Consider the following 22,096-nt stretch of genomic DNA (forward strand, 5'->3'; position numbering starts at 1 on the left):
CACCTCAACCACGGACACTGCGGAAGAGACGGCTTCCTCCTTTAAATAAAACCTGTCTATCCTAGACCTGCGACTACCTTGATGATAGGTGAAACCCGCGTGGCCTGAGGGGCTCCGGATGTGGGCATCCTCTAGGCGAGCTTCCCTAACTATATTATTAAGGGCCACACTATCGCAATCCAGCGGACCGTTGGAGCCTCTCCTATCTTGGGACCTTGTGACATTATTGAAGTCCCCTCCAAAGATCACCAGCCGGCTAGTAAAAAGGAAGGGCTTAATCCTCATAAAGAGATTTTTACGGCCCAGCTTTGTTTGTGGGGCATAGATGTTTATGAGCCGGAGCTCTTGTCCCTTCATGAGGACATCTAAGATCAGGCACCTCCCCATTTCTAACTCAATAACCCGTCTGCATTCAACCGGAGCGGTAAAAAGGACCGCCACCCCACTATACGGCTCAGCCGCAAGAGACCAGTGGGAGGGCCCGCGCCTCCACTCTCTTCTGGCTTTCACCAGAGAGGCTAGATCTGACAACCTGGTCTCCTGTAAAAGGAAAATGTCGGCTTCAACACGGCCGAGAAAATCGAAGGCTGCGAATCTAGCCGTATCCGACTTTATACTGGCACAGTTAATAGATGCCAGCGTCAATGGGGTGAGTGCCGCCATCATTGGTGATTGAGTTAGACGGCCACACCTTTACTTCTGCTTCCCCTTCTTTTTTGCCCCCTCATCCCCTGAAGAAGAGGAAAGGGCAGGACCACTTTTCGACCTTTTCTTAGACTCTGATTGGTCCATGGGGTCCCCGTCTCCGTCCGGCCCCAGTCTAGCCCTGCCCTCCGAGGAAGGTGCCTCCGCAGGACAGGGCCCAGTTCCCCCCAGAGGCTCTCTCACCCTAGGCACCCCGCCCTCACCTTCCCCCTCCAAGGAGGGGGAGGAGATGGTATCGAGGACGAGGTACCGGTTTGACAGGTCAATCAGAGGGGGGGCAGTCAGGCTTCCGTTTTGGACCTGGCCCGTAGTACAAGGCTTAACAGAGGGCTCCGACCTCTTCTTTCTCCCTTTTCTTTTGCCCTTGTCTTTCTTTTTTGGCCTCTCCCCACTCTCCTCATCCACACTTTCATAGTGGGAGGAATCGGAAGGGTCGGCCATATTGCCTTCCTCTCTGCGCAGCCTCCTGATCTCCTCATTCAGCACATTCTCCCCCAGAGCTTCAGTGGTTACAGGGCCAGCTTCAGGACCAGGGGCCGGAGCTACCCCAGTCACCTGGGCACTCTCCAGCTCCCTATTCCTCCTACGAGTTTCCTCCCGCCTTAGTTTGGCGGGGCCCTTTATCCTCGTCACTAGCCCTGTTGTGCCCCCATCCCTGCTCGTACCCTCCCCAGCCGAGGCAACTTCACAGCTCTCCCCGGCCGGAGCAGTCGCAGCACGGGCGAAAGCACTCGGACAACGGCTGAAAGGGTGCCCGAGGACACCACACAGGTGGCACCGAATCTGCCTACAGGATGCGGCCAGATGACCCACCCCACCACACAAAGCACAGACCTGTACAGTACAGGCTGCGCTAAAATGGGTGGGGCTGCCGCACCTGTGACAGACCTTAGGCTGCCCCTGGTAGAAGACCTGGATCCTGTCACGTCCAAGGAAGGCGGCTGACGGAATGTGGGCAACTGTACTACCTGAACGTTTGAGTTTGACGGAAAACGTCCAGGCCCCGGACCAGATCCCGTGCTCATCCAAATTTTTCTTGGGCATGTCCGTCACATCCCCATATCGACCGAGCCAGGTCATGATGTCATAACAAGAAAGTGACTCATTACGGGTCAAAACTGTCACTTTCTTGACTGAGTTCTGACGGGAAATCGCCTTTACAGCAAAATCCCGCCAGCCGGGCTCGTTCTTCGCCACTTCGTAGTTTGACCAGAAGAGTTCGAGACCCTCCGGCCGAACGAAACTGACGTCAAACTCAGACGAACCGTAGGGGTGGATCAGGGCAAAGATGTCACTCGCCCTGAATTCCATCTGGAGGAGGAGCTCAACCACTTTAGCGCGAGGCGGGCACGCATCCTCGCCCCTCCAAATCAGACGGACCACATTCCTACGGTTATTGTCCTGCCCGGGTGTCGGGAGGGACCAGACCACCTCCCCATTCTGCTCTCGGAAAGCCCCCAAACCGTGCCTCTCTATCCAGAAAGACAGGTCGACCTCACCCCTTCCCTCTACCTGGATCGACCTGTCGCCCCTACGCAGAGCCTCCAGGAGGCGCTGTTGCAAGTAACCCCCGGGGCCGGACGGAGATGGGGACCCCACCGAATCCCCGGCAGCAACACTGGCATAGCTCCTAGGAGCAGTCACTGCCGGGGGGGCAGCCGGACCAGACCCAGACCCAGACCCAGGAGCACCATTCACACCACAACTCCCATCATCCATACCAGATGTTGCATTCACACCACCACTACTCCCACCATCATTCACTCCACTGGCACTCCTCCCAATCACAACACTACCACCCCCATCATTCTCACAACCTGCACTCACTTCCTGCCTAACATATCCTGGGCTGGCTGGGACCTGTAGTACCGCCGGTTTTAATACAGGTTTTCTTGCTGGCTTAGCTGCCGCTGGGGTCAACGCTGATGGCTCCTCCTTCATAGGCGATGTTACCACCTGAGTCTGGGGCTGCCCCACCGGGCGCACCCCAGCTCCTCCCACAATGCCACCACTAGGCTTGCCCGACCGTTCAGGCTCTGCTGATGACACTGACGCCCGGACACTCTCCCCCCTTACAGAGGAGTGCCCCGCAGCGCCCGCAGAAACCACAGTACTCGGGGGACCGCCCCCCGAGCACACCGACCGACCTTTCTCTGCTTCCGACGCCCGGACACTCCCCCCCCTCACAGGAGAGTACCCAGCAGCGTCGGTAGTGCCCATAGCACTCGGGGAACCGCCCCCCAAACACACGGCAGCATAGCTCTTCTCTGGCATTTGGACATGCCCCCCGCCACCCTGGGGCGTCCCAGCAGTGCCAGAGTTGCCCAACATGAGCCCATCCTGCCCTTCCCTACCGGCAGGACGGGTGGGCTTCACATCTATTGCGTCCATAGCCATTTCAGACGCCATTCTATACCCCCCTTGCTGGCCCCGCTCCACCACAGGAACGGCGTCTTGCAGTTTGGGGGGCTCAGCAGCCTGAACCAGCTTTGCAGCTGACCCAGACTGCTGGAAAGGTACGAACATGTACTGCACAGATTGTTGGGTCTTCTGCTTCTTTGCTTTACGCCTGACTTTTCCATCCTCGCACTGATCTTCACCGAAGGTGAAATTCTGGAGGTGGACTGGGGATTCCTGCATGACAATTGCCCTCAATAAACCCCCAGCCTCACTCTCCACCTCGTCCTCCTCACTGTCAGTCACAGGGAGCGCCACTTGGGCCGGCTCTATGTAGCTGTCCTGGGTGTCACAGGGCATAGGAACAGACACAGCATCCTCCACCACATGCGCTCCTTCCTCTACCTTCTCCTTAACTCCTTCACTGCCATCCTCACTATCTTCACCGCCACTACTCTCCCCATCATCCACCTCAACCTCCACCTTACCTGGGGATTTCATGGCGGCAAACCTTTCATCATTTGCCAGCTTCTCTCTTAGGAGACCGCTGCCCTCCAGGATCTCTGCCTTCCTCTCCTCCAGCTTGGCAATCTGGGCTTTCAGGGCTGTGATCCTTTTCTTCAGCTCAGGCTTGCTTCTCCTGGACCCAGAGTTTGCCAGACTCTGAGTCCCACGCAGATCTTCTCTTGCAAGCCTGAGCTCTTTACTGCAGCGGTCGTATTCCGCAAAGCGTGCGGCCATGCGGGAGCAGTAGGTCTCACTTGATTCTTTGGGGCCTCTTTCAGCCCACATCTCCAAACTCTTCCTCCTTGTTTTCCTTCCACCACCAGATCTCTGGCTGGCACCTGTTGCCTGATGAGCAGAGCTTGCATTGCTGCAGACTCTGCTGGATCTTCTGCCTCCGGCTGGAACAATGGCTGTAGCAGTTTTCTCTCCACCCCCCGCCAGCCTTGAAGAACGGGGAATGGAGGCCTGAGGCTCCATGCAGGAAAGTTCCCCCAGGGAGCCTGCCACACCCCTGGGAAAGCCTTGATGTAAAATGCTGCTTCTCTGGATGTCTGGAGCTCAAAAGAGACACACCCGACAGCTTCTCACACAGAACTCCTCTGGACTACAGGATGTGCTCTCTGCTGACACCTCTGTCTGTGTCACAAACTGTCCAGAGCAGGAGCAAATCCCCATACACACATATACTGCTCTTGACAGTTCCTGACATGGACAGAGGTGTCAGCAGAGAGCACTGTGGTCAGACAGAAAAGAAATTCAAAAAGTAAAGAACTTGCTCTACATCATACAACAGCTGATAAGTACTGGAAGAATTATGATATTTAAATAAAAAGGATTTACAAATCTATTTAACTTTTTGGCACCAGTTGATTTTGAAAAACATTGTTTTCCACCTTTAAAGCAGTCTTATTCATAGGCAATATGCAGCAGCTGCTGTTCACTGCTCATCCTTGTGTAATTTATCACCTTCTAGTTACTAGTCTCTCCCCTCAGCATCACAGAAAACTCAGCTCAACTGTGCAGCACAGATAACACAGCAAACCTGTGTACAAACAAATCACACAGTACAACAGTTACACTGAATCTCAAGTCACTCACTTAGAACTTGCTCACTTTGAAATTGCACACCCAGCGCTGGCACACCTCGTTATTTAGGTTGCTTTTAAAGGGAACCAATCATTAGATTTTACCCTATATAAAGCGTTATATAGGGTAAAATATTATCCTGACTATCCCAGGGGAAGCTCCTGCCCCCAGGGATAGTGAGGATATGAACTTATAAACTAGTCACCGCCGCGGCCGTAAGTAGTCTCCTGGCAGGAAGCTCCTCTTACCTAGTCCCGTTCTTCGGCCGGCAGCAATGCCCCCTCCGATGGGCCGCATCATTGCTCTGCTCGCTGAACAGACGGAGCAGAGCGATGACGTGGCCGTCAAGCAGAGGGGGCATTGCTGCCAGCCAAAGAACAGGAGTAGGTGAGAAGAGCTCCCCATCCAGGGGACTACTTAAGGCCTTGGTGGTGACTAGTTTATAAGTTCATATCCTCACCATTCCTGGGGGCAAGAGCATCCCCCGGGGATGGTGAGGATAAAGATTTTACCCTATATAAATGCTTTGCCAAGCGTTATGTAGGGTAAAATCGGATGATTGGTTCCCTTTAAATAAGTTTTATTCATAGGCAAAATGCAGCAGCATCTGTTCACTGCTCCTCCTTGCAGACATTTTTTTTATTTTATACTTTTTAAGTCCCCATAGGGACTATTAACCCCTTTACCATCCCTCAAATTTTTATTTGTGACTTATATTTTCTTCATCACTAGAGATAAGCAAACTTTTAAAAAGTTTGACTTGCCGATTTCTCCAAACTTTAATAAATCTTGTCGGGTAGGCTTGTTTCTATACGAACCGGCAATTAAATAAGCCCCAAACATGTTTCTAACACTGCCTAAATCATAGTTACATAGTTAGTACAGTCGAAAAAAGACACATGTCCATCAAGTTCAACAGGGAATTGAAGGATAGGGGTGTGGCGCGATATTGGGGAAGGGATGGGATTTTATATTTCTTCATAAGCATTAATGTTATTTTGTTCCAGGAATGTATCTAATCCTGTTTTAAAGCTGTTAATTTTTCCTGCTGTGACGCATGCAGGTTATTAGTACCCAGATGCATAACTTTACATTTATCCACATTGAACCTCATCCACATTGAACCTCATTGAAATCGAATCCTACACAAAAATCAAAGTGGTTTGCGCTCCATCAGATGTTCCAGTTTTTACGTGATTAAGTCTGATCTATACCTCTAACACTGCCTAACAGCTCTGAAGCCCTCTTTAACAATGCTAAGTATGTATTCAAGAAGGTTTAAGTGTTTTTCAGGCTAAGTTATGGCGAAATGTGGTAACTCATGGTAACTAACAGCTTCTTGAATACGCTGGCAGTTTTCTGGGGCTTTTTTTTATGCTAAAAGCGGCATCAAGCATCCCTGGTTGTCAGTAGATGCTTGCCTGTGTTAAAATGCATGTGGGGGTATCAGAAGGTGCAGTGGCTTTTTGTAAGCGTTCAAAAAAATTTCTTTTTTTTGAGTAGCAAAAACTTTCTAGTCTGCCAACGCGTTGCATCTTGGGAAATAAGTTACCTTGATTTTATCTTGCCTCTTCCTGCTTGTATCCTGCGCCATGTGGAGCCGGCATCTACGTTGAAGCCATACCGCTTGTCTAAGCGATCTAGATGGCACAGATTTCTCCACCCTTTCCAAAAATTATCCCTTTTTAAGAATAGTAACAGATTTTTAGTCTGCTAAGCAATGTAGATTCTATGGCTTTCTCCAGCTGTTACAAGAAAATATCCTTTTTCGGGAGTAGCAACAGATTTTTAGTCTACCGAGCGATAAAGATGGCACAGATTTCTCCAGCCATTCAAAAAATTATCAATTTTTGGGAGTAGCAACAAAATTGGTGGATTGTCCACGTACAGCAGGAGGTGGCAGACTGGTATTCCTAATAGTAGTCAGCGTACAACAGGGGTGGTGGCAGTAGTATCAAATCAGTGACATCTGGAACAGGAGGTTTTAAGTCCTCACTGATCCATGCCTGATTCAGTTTTTCCACTTTGCTAGCTGACAATCTCGTTTGCTTTGGGGTGTCGATACTGCTTGCTATGCTGAACACTCTCTATGATTTGATACTAGAGGACAACACAGAACCCCCAGGTTAAACGGTGCAAGTTCTGGCCAAGGGTCTAATCTAGTCCATGGGATTTGGGCTCATGGTGTCTGCCAGAGAAATGGCACTGCTGAGGTAGGCTTTAACCTGGCTGAATAGGTGGTGGTTCACATCCCTGTGATGACGATTGATGTCAAGGGAGAATATCGGATGCAGAAACTTCATCATCATGTGCTCCGGAGTATAGATGGTGCTGCTGCTGCTACTTCTCCATGCTGTTGCAATTGTAGTGCCTGCAGATGAAGTGGAGCGCTGACTCAGCAGAGAACAGAGACTAGTCCCCCTTTTGGCAGGTGTTTGGTGCTGGAAAGCCATGGCAAACTGGCTATGTAGCTTCTCTTTATAGAAGTCCAATTTAGCCTCCTCCTCAGAATTCCCCCATTTTGGCTTTATACCGAGAGTCTAAGAGCTATCCAGTAATCACTTCTTTCCTTTAAGCTCGCAATATGCTTGTCACCACACACACAAAAAAGCATGCAGCTACCCATTAGCATTTCTGAAAGTCCGGATTATTCCGCCTCCATCCCATACTGCCTAGGTTGGTCATGGTCCTTCTCATCATCCGTGTCACCTTGCCAAGGGTCCTGGTCCCCTATCCCTTCCTGAAAGTTCATTGCCATATCTCCTCCTTCTCAGGTCTCACTTTCTCTACCTTCTCAGCCAAGTCCTCTTCCTCAAGGAGAACATCCATACTGCTGTCAGCCAGATGGGAACTCTCCTCTATAAATCATCACCTTAAAGGGGTACTCTGCTGCTCAGCATTTGGAACAAACAATTTGTTCCAAAGGCTGAGCAGCGGAGTACCCCTTTAAACATTTGATCTAAAAGGAATATCCACAACATTATGTCGCTTATGCCACTGTTTTTCTTGCTGACAAACCTTGTAACCTCCTCGAAAAACAGGAGCGCGTGACAGGTGTCTCTGATTAGTTACCAATCCCTCAGCTGAAAGTCACACTGGCTGGAAAAAACGTCATTGCGCTGCTGGTACAGGCAGTCCAACATATGTAATGTTGAGTTCCACCATGTTGAAACATCACAAATGAAGCTGTGTTGAGGTAGACCATTTTAGTGCTGTAGGTAAAGGAAGGCATGTTTAACCCCTTAACAACCTGCGCTGTATATATATGGCACGGTCGTGTGACAGGTCGATGAAGCAAGCTCAGGCTTCATATCCATTCAGTCCCAGCTACTGTCATGGAAACATAGAACCCAATACATTCCCATATATGACTAACCTAATAAATAAGACAAGAAAGTGGAAGTTAAAGCCTCAATGTTTATTAAAAGAATAAATAGATATATTAAAATAAAATAATAGCATACATTAATTAGATTAAAATGAATAACAAATATAACAATAAAATATTAAGCATGTCCACTCGAGAAGACGAGCAAATAACCCCAAAAACATTGTGACGAAGTAAGGGGACCTAAAAAATAAAATAGCGAGGAAGGCTGTCAGACGATATATAGGTACGGATTTCCCTTAAGAGGCAAACAGCCAATCAGGGTAAGGCAAAATAACTCTGAAATCACAAGCAAACACAACCACATAAGGAAAACAATATAATGAATAAATAAATATGTCCAAACCGATGCATGGAAATAGATATATCACATAAACACTGAAACCAAATTAAGGGTTCATCTTTCCATTTTCCCCGATTTTCATGTATTTGGGTCCATACAGCAGCCAGGACCCATGGCTAATGCCTGACAATATTGATTGGGCCGATGCCCGGCATTAACCCTTAAGATGCCATGATCGCAGTTGATTGCGGCATCTAAAATCCCGAAAATACAATCCAGGCAGCTCAGCGGAACTGATCAAAATCATTGCGGGGAAATTTTACCCTTAGCACTTTCTGACTCCTTGCCGTCCAATCGGTTCTTCAATGCTCCACTCAGTCTCAGCAGGCTGGAGCAATGGAGTACCAATGACCTTGATCAATACTATGCTTTGGCATAGCATTGAGCAGTGTATGCAATAAAATGATAACATGTAATAGTCCCCTATGGGGACTAAAAATAATGTAAAAATAAAAGTAAAAAAAAAAATAATTAAATTGTTAATAAATAAGATTGAACTCCTTCCCTTAAAAAGGTTTAAATCCCCCCCTTTTCCCATTAAAAAAATGTATATATATATATATATATATATATATATATATATATATATATATATTTATATGTGTATGTAAACAAAAGTAAACATAAACATGTGGTATCTCCGCATGTGTAAATGTCCCTAATTTTTTTTTTTTTCAATTTTGCCTTACAACATTTTTGGGGGGTTTCACCGTACATTTTGTGGTGAAATGATTGATGTCATTACAAAGTAAAATTTGTGGTGCAAAAAGCAAGCCCTCATATGGGTCTGTAGGTGGAAAGTTGAAAGCTTCATAATTTTTGTGGAAACAACAAAAGTGCAAAAAAAAAAAAACATGTGTCCTTAAAAAGGTTAAAAGCATAGGAACGGCTAAACCAAACATATACTTCCCTGCACATATTTAGCACATGCGTGAGACAGTCACAGGTTTTCAAGTAACATTTCACGACAAGATTTGGCATGTTTGCCAAACAGGGATAGTGTGTCATGCCACAGTATCTGCAGTGCTTTCATGATGTTTGTGCTGTTATCGGCGACCACTGTCAGATCACAACCAGAAAGCCAGTGTGAAACTTCTTGTTGCAGACAGGACAACAGATCCTCCGCTGTGTGGCTTTTCTCACCCAGGCTCTTCCCTGTGGGGTGATGCAAGATGTCCGTGGAGGAGCAGGATAGGAGGGGGATGTCAGCATTTGAACCTGATCGGCGCAACCATGAAGGTGTCGCCACAATTTCCTGGTCTCGTTGCGGTGGAGCCTTGTTCTTCTGGATGTTGACCCAGTGGGCCGTAAAAGACATGTATTGTCCCAGGGCGTAGTTATTACGCCATGTATCTACCATGGCATGCACTGTTCGGCACACAGACAAGTGCCCCACCCTTTTTGCCACATGATTCTGCAAAGTGGGGACAGCTTTCTCTGCAAAATAATGACAAGGTATGTGCCACCTGGGCTGGGCACACCCCATTAGTTGCTTGAAGGCCATGGAGTCAGCAAGATGATATGGGAATGCCTGGGCCACCAACAACTTTGCCAGGTGCGAATTGAGGCGACTGGGACTGGGACAATACTGTTCTCTGGAGGACATAGATTCCACAATGGATAACTGACGAAATCGGGGAAGAGGAGGACACGACACTTATGAAGCAAATCCCGAAAATATGCTGCCTGTGGACGAGGCCTGGATGTTAAAGGGATCTGGAGGATCATCAGTAGCAGCAGCAGCAGCGTTTTCCTTATGTTTTGGGATGTCTCGACTGTCCTACGCAGCCTAGTGGTGATGCTCCATATGTCTATGGAGAGATGTAGTTCTTGCCTAGGACTTGGGCACAGCTTACTTTTAGTTTGCACAGACACAATAGTCCCAAATTCTCTGCATCAGTTAAGTTAATAAAGAATTTCTGAACAGCAGAATACGGGCAAGGACTGCACCACCTGACTGCCCCACCTCTGGAAGTTTTTTTTACAGACCCTGAACATGTATCAACGTCACCATCACCTTGGCTCATCAGACCAGCAGCCCTTCATCTGTAATGTTTCACAGGTCTTCTTCCCCTACCTCGACTGGCACCAACATTCTTACTGGCAGAGGACATAGCAGGGGTCTTCTGTCCTCTACCCTGTCCAACACCCACTTAGTTTGGAAGTTAGTTTTCTTACATCAAATACACACCATTTTTACTTTGGTAAAGATGTAACAGGTGTTTAATGAAAACACTAATATTAATGAAAAATGTGTTCACAGGACAGATGAGTGTCAGATGCACTCCCTGTTTACTTTGATGGTACAGCTCAACTAGTAAGATGTAATAGGTGTTTGATGAACACTAATATTCACGAAAAATATGTTCATAGGACAGATGCTTGTCAAATGCACGCCCTGTTTACATTGATGCTATGTAACAACTTGGGAGATGCGGATTTCATTGAACCAGGAAAATAAATGTACAATGGCCCAGATTTAACAAACCATGTGAAAATAAAAGTGGAGATTTTCCCACAGCAACCAATCAAAGCTCAGCTTTCACTTTACCAGAGCTTGTTAGCTGAGTTGTGATTGGTTGCGGTGGAAAAATCACCCCAGTTTTCACTCACAAAGTTTGATGAATCTGGGCCAATGTCTTTATAAAGCTGATGCATTGTAATTGCATCCGCTTTTTAGTCTGCTGCTATCTTACAACCTGTAGGTATACTGGTTTGACTATTAATCGCTGTAGATGTGTTTATGGAACTTTGCATATGCATTGCTATAATGCAGGTCTGTTACAGCACAGCTTTGCTCTGTTTATCCTTTTGGATGAGACTTCAAAAAGGCTTGCTGGGCTCTGTGGTACACAAGGCTTGTGGAGGAAAGGACAGGAAGTCCCCCTATGATCAGCCCACACACAGAGGCTGGGAATGATCCATTTGTGGAACTTTGTATAACCCCTATAGGATTTGTGCACTGCCAATGTTATAGATCAGGATTCTGGCTCCTGGAAGAGACTTCTGGCTCCTGTTCACACATGCACACACACTGGTTTTCTTTTTTCCTTATTTCTGTCTAATTTCTTTCACTATAGCTCTCCCCTCTCTGCCTGTCTGTCACTTTCTCTTCCCTAAGACTGAGCAAGGAACAGCATGTGAGCCCTGATGACTGTGTAAAACCTCCCATCCCCCTTGCTGTCTCCTTTAGGCCTTTGAGCTGAGTGAAACATAAAACCAGCAAATCATATGATAATTTGGTCATCTGAAGTAATGCCACCGCCCCCTGCTCCTCCTACTTCCTCTGAGCTCCAATATACCGTGCTTTTTACGTACTTTTTGCACTTTCATTGGTTCACATGAACCAAACTGGCGAGCCGAGCAAAACCTAAAGTTCTGGTTGAATCCGGGTTAGTTATTGGCTCACTCAACACTACTCCTCACCTTCTAAGATCCATATCTTTTAATTTTCCCACTGTTGCATTATGGCTTATTTTTTTGAGGGACAAGTTTTACTCTTCATTAGCACTTTATATGATGTAATACAAAGCTAGAAAATAATTATGACATGCTGATTAAGCCATCAGTCAATGGCTCACTTATATCAATGTAATGTTATTGCCTAATGCAGGCTTTAACAATTGCCAGTAGAATGAAAACACTGAGGCACAGGTTAGGTCTTGGGCTTCCCCATCGGCACCACTACACACTGGGGATGGTGGGATTTAATGTTTAAATGCTGTAATCACTATTTATCTCCGATGTCCGTTATTTACATTATTACTCCGATGTCTGGCATCATCAGTTATGGCGCAGACCCAATTCCCTCACCCCCAACCCGTGACATAACGGTACATCAAGGGTTGGGAAGGGGTTAAAAGCAATCATTAAATTGTACTAATTAATATTACCAAAGGACATAGTACTGATCAGTACTATCGGTGCTCTACTTGTACAGCCTGCCTAAGCAGACTGTACAAGAAGAATGACTATTCTGTGGCACGACAGGTACGCTGTCATTTTAACCCCTAAGACCTGTACGATCGCGCTGTGGGGGTCTTTTGGGTAACCTAAACCCACAAGACCCCTCATTTTAATACTTTAGATTCCGTTATCTACATAATTCACAGCATCCAAAGGTTTAATGTCTGACATTATCGCGATCACTAATGTCTGCCATTAGCAGTGGATCAGCAGTGAAGTCAGTAAACACGCTACTTCATAAATATACGGTGCTGTGCGCCAAGGACCATTTACATATTGGAATGTATTAATAAAGTATTCAATTTGTGTCTCTGTTATTCCACTCATTTTGGTTATAATGAGTTATGGTACACTACATTGCACCCTAGAATTGGCATCCCTGTGAAAGTTCAGGAATAAGCCGTTATTTGTGGCTTTTTCGAAAAGTCCCTTAAAACCTCTTAAGGGTGTATTTACATCTACAGTAACATAGTTCATAAGGTTGAAAAAAAGACCAGAGTCCATCAAGTTCAACCTATATCCCTAATGACTCCCTACTGAGTTAATTCAGAGGAAGGCAAAATAAACCTCATACTAGAGGTAAAAATTCCTTCCCGACTCCAAATATGTCAGAATAAATCCCTGGATCAACCTTCCATCCCTATAAATCTAATATACATAACCAGCAATGTTCTTACCCTCCAAAAATGCATCCAGACCCCTTTTAAGTTCTTTTACAGAGTTCACCATGACCACCACTGCTCTTACAGTAAAGGACCTCCGTCTGTGCTGGTGTAGAAACCTATTTCCATCCCTTTTTTGGATTGCCAAAGTCCAAAAAAGAATAAAAACCGCCTGCAAAAACTCAAAAGTAAAAGCCCACATGGAACAACGCCAAGATTTTCCCCAAAAATTGAGCCAAACAAAATTGCTGAAAAACGCTGAAAGGATAAAAAAAACACAAAACTGTAAAACTTCAAGTGGATACGGCCTTTTGCCCCTCCCTATTGACTTGCAGCTAACATCTAGCTGCAGCATTTTTTCACAAAAAAAAAAAACATGCGGCAGAATGGGCGTTTTTATTGGCGAAACCAAGGGGAAATCTAGCCTTACAGCTATTTTTTTCTGAAAACTGTCAAAATCTAAATAGTAAATTTGCACCAATGCCTCTGACTGAACTCTGATGTTTGTGAAGTTAACATATCAGATTTTTTCAAAAGTATTAGGTAAACTATCAGACTTGTTCATATTTCTAATGCCATCCACAGTCTGTTTTCAGGAAAGAGCGTTGAAGAAATCTTGGAGAACTTGAAACAAGATGGCTCTCCTTTTGCACATCAACAGCTGAAGGTAAATCTGTGAGAACGTTAAAATTCACACCCAAATGTACACAATCCTCATCGTTCAGCTTATTCTTATGTGATATGTTTGAAAAAGGAATTTGACCAATTAACCACCAGGCCAACTAGGTCTGTATGTCACTTAATGAAAAACCTGTTTTTTAAAACATGGAATGTGTGACTGTATTAAATAATGAGTCTGCATTTTCACTTAGCAGGTTTTATTTAAAAAAAATTTAAAAACTGCCACTGCAGTTTTTAAGCCAAAGCCAGGAGTGTATCCAAAAGGAATGAAAAAATATAAAGGACAGACTTATTTTTCTCCTTCCTCATGGATACTCTTCTGGGTTTGGCTCAAAATGGCAGTCAACATTTTTCAGAAAAGTAGAAACACAGTCTAAATCTCTTAAAGGGAACCTGACATCAGTTTTCACCATATAGAACGTGTGGCAATGCGTTATGTTTGGTTAAATCTCCTTCCTTACCATCCCCGGGGGGACGATCCTTCCCGCAGGGATGGGGAGGATAGGATGTTATAAAATGTTCCCCGCTGCCCCTTAAAGGGGTTCTCCGGTGCTTAGACATCTTATCCCCTATCCAAAGGATAGGAGATAAGATGCCTGAACGCGGGAGTCCCCCCGCTGGGGACCCCCAGGATCTTGCACGCGGCACCCCGTTTGTAATCAGTCCCCGGAGCGTGTTCGCTCCGGGTCTGATTACCGGCGGCGTGTGACGTCACGCCTCCGCCCCCGTGTGACGTCACGCTCCGCCCCTCATAGGCGTGATAGGCTTGCATTGAGGGGCGGAGCGTGACGTCACACAGGGGCGGAGGCGTGACGTCACACGCCGCCGGCCCTGTGGTCGCCGGTAATCAGACCCGGAGCGAACACGCTGCGGGGACTAATTACAAACTGGGTGCCGCGTGCAAGATCCCAGGGGTCCCCAGCGGCGGGACTCCCGCGATCAGGCATCTTATCCCCTATCCTTTGGATAAGGGATAAGATGTCTAAGCACCGGAGTACCCCTTTAAGTAGTCACCTAGGAGGAGCTATACTCACCTAGTCCAGTCTTCTCTGGCTGTAATCATGCCCACCCAGAGTGATTGACAGCCCAGGCACTGCCTGTATCATCGGTCTGTTTCATCTGCTTAGGGAGCAGAGTGGTGACAAAAGCTGTCACGCTGAGAGGGCATGATTACAGCTGGAGAATACGGGACTAGGTGAGTATAGCTCCCCGCCCAGGGGACTACTTATGAGGCCGGCGGGGAACACTTTCTAACTTCATATGGTGAGGAAGAAGATTTTATCATGTAAATCACGTTGCCACACTTTATAAATGGTATATATGATGACAGGTTCCCTTTAATGTCGTTTCAATTAAAAAACATGACATTGTCTTGTTTAGTTTTTTTTTGTCAGAAGTTGAACTACATATACATAGTAAAAGTATGCCTTTTATTTATTCATTTATTTATTTCCTTTAAGAAAAGAAAAATAGGCAAATTAGACATTCTGAGTAATGGAAATGTTCTTTTTGCCATTCTAGCACTGCTTCTCCCATCTTCTTTGGTGGTTACATCCACCCCTTTTGCAGATACCTCCTCCCATCCATCAGTATTCATCACTCCTTCCTTAGCATGTTCGCGCAGATGTGGAGTTATCAGCCAAAGGGGCAGAGTTATTTGCCAAATGGGCGAAGTTATTTGCTAGCGCAGGCAGGAGAAACATTGCTAGTACAGCATAAAGAATGCCTCCATTGCTCAGAAAGGCTCATTTGCATATTTTCTTTTCTTAGGCTATGTTCACATTGCATAATTTCCGCATGGATTTACGTGGATCAACATTCTCTCTACATTAATCTAGTATCCATAACTCGTAATATTATATTTTTCCAGAAAAACATCCAGTCTCCCCTTGAATTTATTTATTGAGTCAGACATCACAACATCATGTGGCAGAGAGTTCCATGGTCTCACTGCTCTTACAGTAAAGAATCTGTGATGATGTGAAATCTTCTTTCCTATAGACATAGAGGATTCCCCCTTGTCATGGTTACCGGCCTAGGTATAAAAAAATCACTAGAAAAATCTCTGTACGGTTTATTCATATATTTGTACAAAGTAATCAAATCGCCCCTAAGACGTCTATTTCTCTGAATTAAATAACGCCAAGCTTGATAACCTGTCTTGGTCTTTGTCACTAGAGATGAGCAAACTTACAGTAAATTTGATTCGTCACGAACTTCTCGGCTCGGCATTTGATGACTTATCCTGCGTAAATTAGTTCAGCCTTCAGGTGCTCCAGTGGGCTGGAAAAGGTGGAAAGACTGTATCCACCTTTTCCAGCCCACCGGAGCACCGGAAAGCTGAACTCATTTATGCAGGAAAAGTCCTCAACTGTCGAGCCGAGAAGTTCGTGATGAATCGAACTTACTGTAAGTTCGCTCATCTCTATTTGTCACCCTCCTCAGCACCCTCTCCAGTTCAGCCATGACCTTTTTGTATACGGCTGCCTAAAAGTGGACACAAGACTCTGTATGTGATCTGACTAATGCTTTATACAGAAACAAATCTATGTTCTTGTCACAAACTTCTATGTCTCTCTTTGTACACTAAAGTGGAGCTTACGGTCCACCAGTACCCCCAAATCCTTTTCGGTAGAATTTTCACCTAATGTTTTAATATTTAGCATATAATTGTACATTCTGTTTTTACGGCCTAAGTGCATAAGCTTACATTTATCAACTATATTATTATAAATATATATATATTGTTAATAATTCATCACTTTAGATTTGGACAATGTACTAAAAAACAAGAGTTCAGACCCAAATGGGAATAAAAATAATTATTTTATATTCTAACAGTGAGAGGTATTTAACTTATGAGAATAAAGGATTAATAGAATAAAGGATAAATAGAATAAAGCATTTAAAGGGGTACTCCGGTGAAAACCTTTTTTTTTTTTTTAAATCAACTGGTGCAAGAAAGTTAAACAGATTTGTAAATTACTTCTATTAAAAAAATCTTAATCCTTCCAGTACTTATTAGCTGCTGAATACTACTGAGGAAATTCTTTTCTTTTTGGAACACAAAGCTCTCTGCTGAAGCACAGTGCTCTCTGCTGACATCTCTGTCTATTTTAACAACTGTCCAGAGTAGGAAAAAATCCCCATAGAAAACATATGCTGCTCTGGACAGTTCCTAAAATGGGAATCCAGGTAGAAAAAAACAGACATGGCCGCACATCCACAATTTTGTATTTTGATCTAACTGCTTCTCAGCATAATTTCAAAAACTAACAGGTTGTTAGTATACATTTTGATCAAAAGATACAAGCCCACTCATTACGTCAAGGCCACCTATGAAGAGTGGGTCCCTAGCATAAAATGGTGTAGCACTGGGCGGTGTCCACCACCGCCGTGACACCAGTGCCCACAGGGGGAACGACCCACTAGCAGAGAGGCCCCAATGTCACTCAAACCGGTCTCTGGGCCGCTATCCCCCCCCCCCCCCCCCCCCAGACATGGTGTGACGGCAGCAACGGACGCCGCACAGCACCTAAAATGGACAGAGATGTCAGCAGAGAGTACTTTGCTCATGATCTCATGATGTCAACAGAGAACACTGTGTTCCAATAAGAAAATAATTTCCTCTGTAGTATTCAGCAGCTAATAAGTACTGGAAGGATTAAGATTTTTTAATAGAAGTCATTTACAAATCTGTTTAACTTTCTGGCACCAGTTGACTTAAAAAAAAATAAAGTTTTCCATCGGAGTACCCCTTTAAGCTACTAAAACAGGAAGGCAGTAATGAAGCATTAAAAAGATAAAGAAAAAAAAGTTTAAAGAGTAGCTCCCACCATCCTTTTTTTTTTCTGTCCCTGCCTATTGCTCATCTATACCTAACCTCTTTTCTGCCTTAAATTTTTTTTTTATAATCCTAGAAATGCCATTTTGTCTGCCTGGTAGTGTGCTCACTACCAGGCAGACTTCACCAGCAGGCACAACGTCACTTATGCCTGCTGGGGGGGACGACTTCCGCCCTTAGTTCACCTATACAGGGTGCCTCCAGCTGTTTCACCACTACAACTCCAAGCTTGCCCTGACATCTATTGGCTGTCAGGGCATGCTGGGAGTTTTAGTGGTGAAACAGCTGGAGGCACCCTGTGGTGAAAACAGTATCTGAGTTACGGCCAGGCAACCCTCTCCCCTGAACCCCGCAACCTGCTCCCCTGAACCCGCTCCCCGCAACCCGCTCTCCCAAACCCAGCAACCTGCTCCCCACTGCGCTCCCCACCCCAAAAAAGATATACCCGTGGTGTGCAGGACTTCAGCGGCGGCGCGTGTATGCAGGGAGGCGGGGCCGGCGTGCGAGCCAATGCACTCTGCAATCCTCTGTGTTGTCGGTGCTCGCTCCTGCTTCTCTGATTGATAGGCAGGGAGGGAGCGCAGCCTGAATGAATTCGGACCGATTGCCCCCTAGTGGCCTGTTTTCAATTGTAAATTAAAACTTTTTAATAAAAAAAAATAATAATAATTAAACTATATTAGAGATATGTTGTAGTACTACAACATATAAAAAAAAAAAGTTGGTGACAGTGCCCATTTAAAAACACATAGAAGCATCAAAACCGGAGACAGAGAGACACATTGCCAAAGAGAGTTGACAATGGGGTTGTGGTTTCGCGTGCCAGTGGAAAGATGTGCCTGTGCTGAGCTCCGTGGCCGGCATCCTCTAATAGGGACCTAAACTTGCCTGAATGAGAAGAATGAGCTCCAAGGCTATCTCGGCCCACCTGGGCATGCCAACATCAATCTCCAACATTTTCTCATCTCTGGTAGGACTCCCGAGATACAGTGGGGTCCGGCGCATGAAGCATCCAAGATGGCGTGGCTGCATGAGAGAGCTTTCTCCTCTGGTCCTGCAGCGTAACAAGATGACAGCCATATGGAACAAGGGAATGCCTCATTCAAAGGGCTCACAGGAGGTTTAGGATAACACTTTGGACCAGTCGGTCCCTCCATCTGTCCCTACCTCCACTCTGGATCCTGCACAGACAACTCTGCAGCAGGAAACCCAGGCTTCAGCAACAGGTCAGCACAGGGTCCCTTCTCCCTCACTCAGTATACCCTCCATCTTTAGAGGCTATCTTAAGCTTCCAAGTTACAGCCAGGTGGCCTCACCATCATCATCCGTGGATGAATTTGCCCCTGGGGCTCTGACCATACTGGCCCCATGTATTATGAATCTGATGGGGAAGAGGACATTCCTCACCCTCTAAGTCTCAGGTGCAAAGGGTACTCTGTCTGTCTCTCCTGATGGTAGAAATGGGGCCCCTTCTAAGTTACGATCACCTGCTCACCCTGATTGCCATAGACCCCTCTTCCTTCCCTCCAGGGATTCCTTGTCTTCCTCTCTCACACCTCCTGACTAGACAGTGGCCCCTCTGCTCGGTCACTTGGAGCTTCAGGCCCTACTGCCCACTAAGAAGCATATGTGTGCACTGGCTTTGGATCTAAGGAATACTTGGCGGCATGCCATCCAACCTGTAAAGGATGTTTCATCTAAGCTGCAAACCTGGATGAAAGGACTTTCAGGTCTCTGTCCTTAATTTGGACCAAGCACTACAGCGTACAGTCTCCTGTCACATGTCCACTCACAAGGCCCTGGATGACATGGAGAACAGGAATAGACGGAACAATATTTGTGGGTTGCCAGACGGATCTGGTGCCAACATTTACTGGTGTCCTTAACACTTTGCTAAAAAGGGCAGATGCTATGCCTATTGAAATCAACCTTGTGCACAGGGTGCTTTGGGCCCTGAGCTCTGACCCTGCATACCCCAGGGATGTGATTTGTCGGATTAATCAATACACGGTGAAGGAGGAAATAATGGAGAAACCACAACAGAATGGTGATCTTGACTTTGAAGTGGCCACCTCCCAGTTTTTTCCTGATGTATATTAGAGGACACTCTGCCAACAGTCCTTACTGCCATTGCTGCTGGACCGTATGTCATCTGCCTTTTTGCTGGTGGTTTCCGTTCACTCAACATGTGCGCTCTGGGAACTCTATGGCTACCCTATGCTCTCCTGGTGACTTACAGCCCTTACTTTGAATCTACCCCCAATGTCTCTTCCAGAATGTTTTGCTTTTCAAGATTCCATGGCCCCGAGCCCTCCAAAGGTAGGCCTTGATTGGCGGCCAGTGGACCGAACCTTGACAGGCCACTTCTACCACAGATGCCATCAAGGCCATAATGGTGGGACATTGATGGAGTCATAAGACCTGGTATCCTTTTTATGTTTGCCAATTCTCTTTATCTTAGTACATAATTGACCTAGGGTCGCTCATGCTTGTTTATGCTTTTGTAAGCCTTTTTGTCCTTTCCCATGTATCTTGTTTATAGTAATGCTACTAGGGTCCTCTCCTCCTGTAGCTCCTAAATCACATTAGTGGTTCTATGTTTTGTTTACTACATCATGGCAGTGCAGGCTCCCTGCTGTCTCGGCCCTGCTGCCCATTCATTTACAGTCCCTTGGTTTGCTAATTCCCCCGCCCCCAACTAGGAAGGGTGTGTAACTTGGGGAGATTTATCAAAACCTGCGCAGGAGAAAAGTGGTGCAGTTGCCCATAGCAACCAATCAGATGGCCTGGTTCATTGATAAATGAAAGAAGCAATCTGATATGAGCAACTGCACCACTCTTCCTCTACACAGGTTTTGATAAATCTACCCCATCTAATTTGCAGATGCTTTGTATTCCCCTTGCAACTCACAGTCGCCACTGTGTATATTCCTTTCCCAGATTACGGAAGGAAGGTTACTTCTTAGTGGTGACTTTAATTTGCTCATCCAACCTTAATTCGATACCTCTGCTTACTGATCCTCTGTCTCCCATGAGCAACTTAGCAGACTAAGGAAAAAGCTACACTTCCTGCAGCTGTGTGATGTCTGGCATCTCATGCACCACCAGGATACTGATTATACGCACTATTTGTGCCTCCACGACACCTATAGTCATATAGGGGGGTATTTATCAAAGGATTTATGTGGATTTTTTTCACGTAACTTTGGAGCAATACTTTGGCGCAGTGTTTTTTTGCGCCAAAGTTTTGTGCATCTTCTCCACTGTCATTTTTACAACTTACTCAAAATCACACGGTCCTGTGTGTGATTTTAACTTTAGTCAGTAATTCATCATTTGCGCCAATCGATTTTTGGCGCAAATCACGTTTTTTGGGCGCAAATCCCTGCCAAGAAATTTTGCACATGGAAAACACACTTGCCAATGTCAGAAAATGTAAAGGCGTCAAAATACATTAAAAATTTTTGTTTGTGAAAGCAGCGACGCCTCCAAGGCTGCTCAATACTATCCTGCGACATAGTTGTCTCTGAGGGACCTTCACTCTCCGTTGAGCCAGCATTGGACATGGCCACACAGGTTCAGGAAAGGTAAGCACTAAAGCAGTGGTCTTCAGCCTGTGGACCTCCAGATGTTGCAAAACTACAACTCCCAGCATGCTGGGAATTGTAGTTTTGCAACATCTGGAGGTCCGCAGGTTGAAGACCACTGCACTAAAGTAACAAAAAAAAAAAAAAATACTACCCAAGTTGAAAATTAAATCCATTTCACATGGTGGCTATAAACCCCACAAAAGAAAATTACTTGCTTGCTGATATACTGCAGGAGGGACACCAAAATGGCTGCTCTACAGGGTAAAATACGCGTCCTCTGTGGTGGTAAGTTCTGTGTAAAAGGCGCTGGGAACAGCTGATTTCAACATTTGAGCCAAAATTACTAACAACTTGCACCAAATGATAAATTTGGTGCATGTCCACAAAAACCAAAGTGAAAAAAAAGGGTAAAAAGAAACTGTCAACAGATAAAATTGATAAATACCCCCCATAGACTATGGGAGGTATTTATGAAGTATTTTACCCTGGTTTTCATGTGTAAATTTGCTGCAATATTTTGGTGCAGTGTGTTTTTTGCGGCTTTTCATTTACCTGTGTTTTTAGTAGATTTTTTGCAGTGGTCAAGGATTTATGAAACTGTGAGCAACTCATCAAATAGGGTGCTTATCACCACCAAATAGAGAGCTTACAAACTGTGTTATTAAAAAGTTGCATAATTGTCGCACAGGTTAAAAAGTCAAACAAAAAATCGCAGAGAAAACATCATACAAAGTGGAGTACTAATGTAAGAAATGTGATCAGCACCAGATTTATCACCATGTGATAAATTTGGTACAGGCACACAGTTTCCAGTACATAAATTAATGGAGTAAAAAAAAAAGTTCACTTACCCCACTTTTCATAAATACCTCCATGTGTTTTCACAGCATCATCACCTTTCAGCCCTCAACGCACATAAGGAACATG

At 45.5% G+C, this 22,096-nt stretch overlaps 1 protein-coding gene across 5 annotated transcripts in view; it reads left to right on the plus strand.

The window, feature by feature from the left end:
• HIBCH (3-hydroxyisobutyryl-CoA hydrolase) overlaps positions 1 to 22,096 on the plus strand; it is a 392,003-nt gene that overhangs the window by 310,826 nt on the left and 59,081 nt on the right. For all 5 annotated transcript variants that reach the window (XM_056535961.1, XM_056535962.1, XM_056535964.1 and 2 more), the window contains one exon: positions 13,640 to 13,721. In XM_056535961.1, the coding sequence (XP_056391936.1) occupies positions 13,640 to 13,721 (82 nt within the window). The remainder of the gene's footprint in view (positions 1 to 13,639; positions 13,722 to 22,096) is intronic.

The sequence above is a fragment of the Hyla sarda genome, chromosome 8 (assembly GCF_029499605.1).
Source record: "Hyla sarda isolate aHylSar1 chromosome 8, aHylSar1.hap1, whole genome shotgun sequence".
In the NCBI taxonomy this organism is placed as follows: Eukaryota; Metazoa; Chordata; class Amphibia; order Anura; family Hylidae; genus Hyla; species Hyla sarda.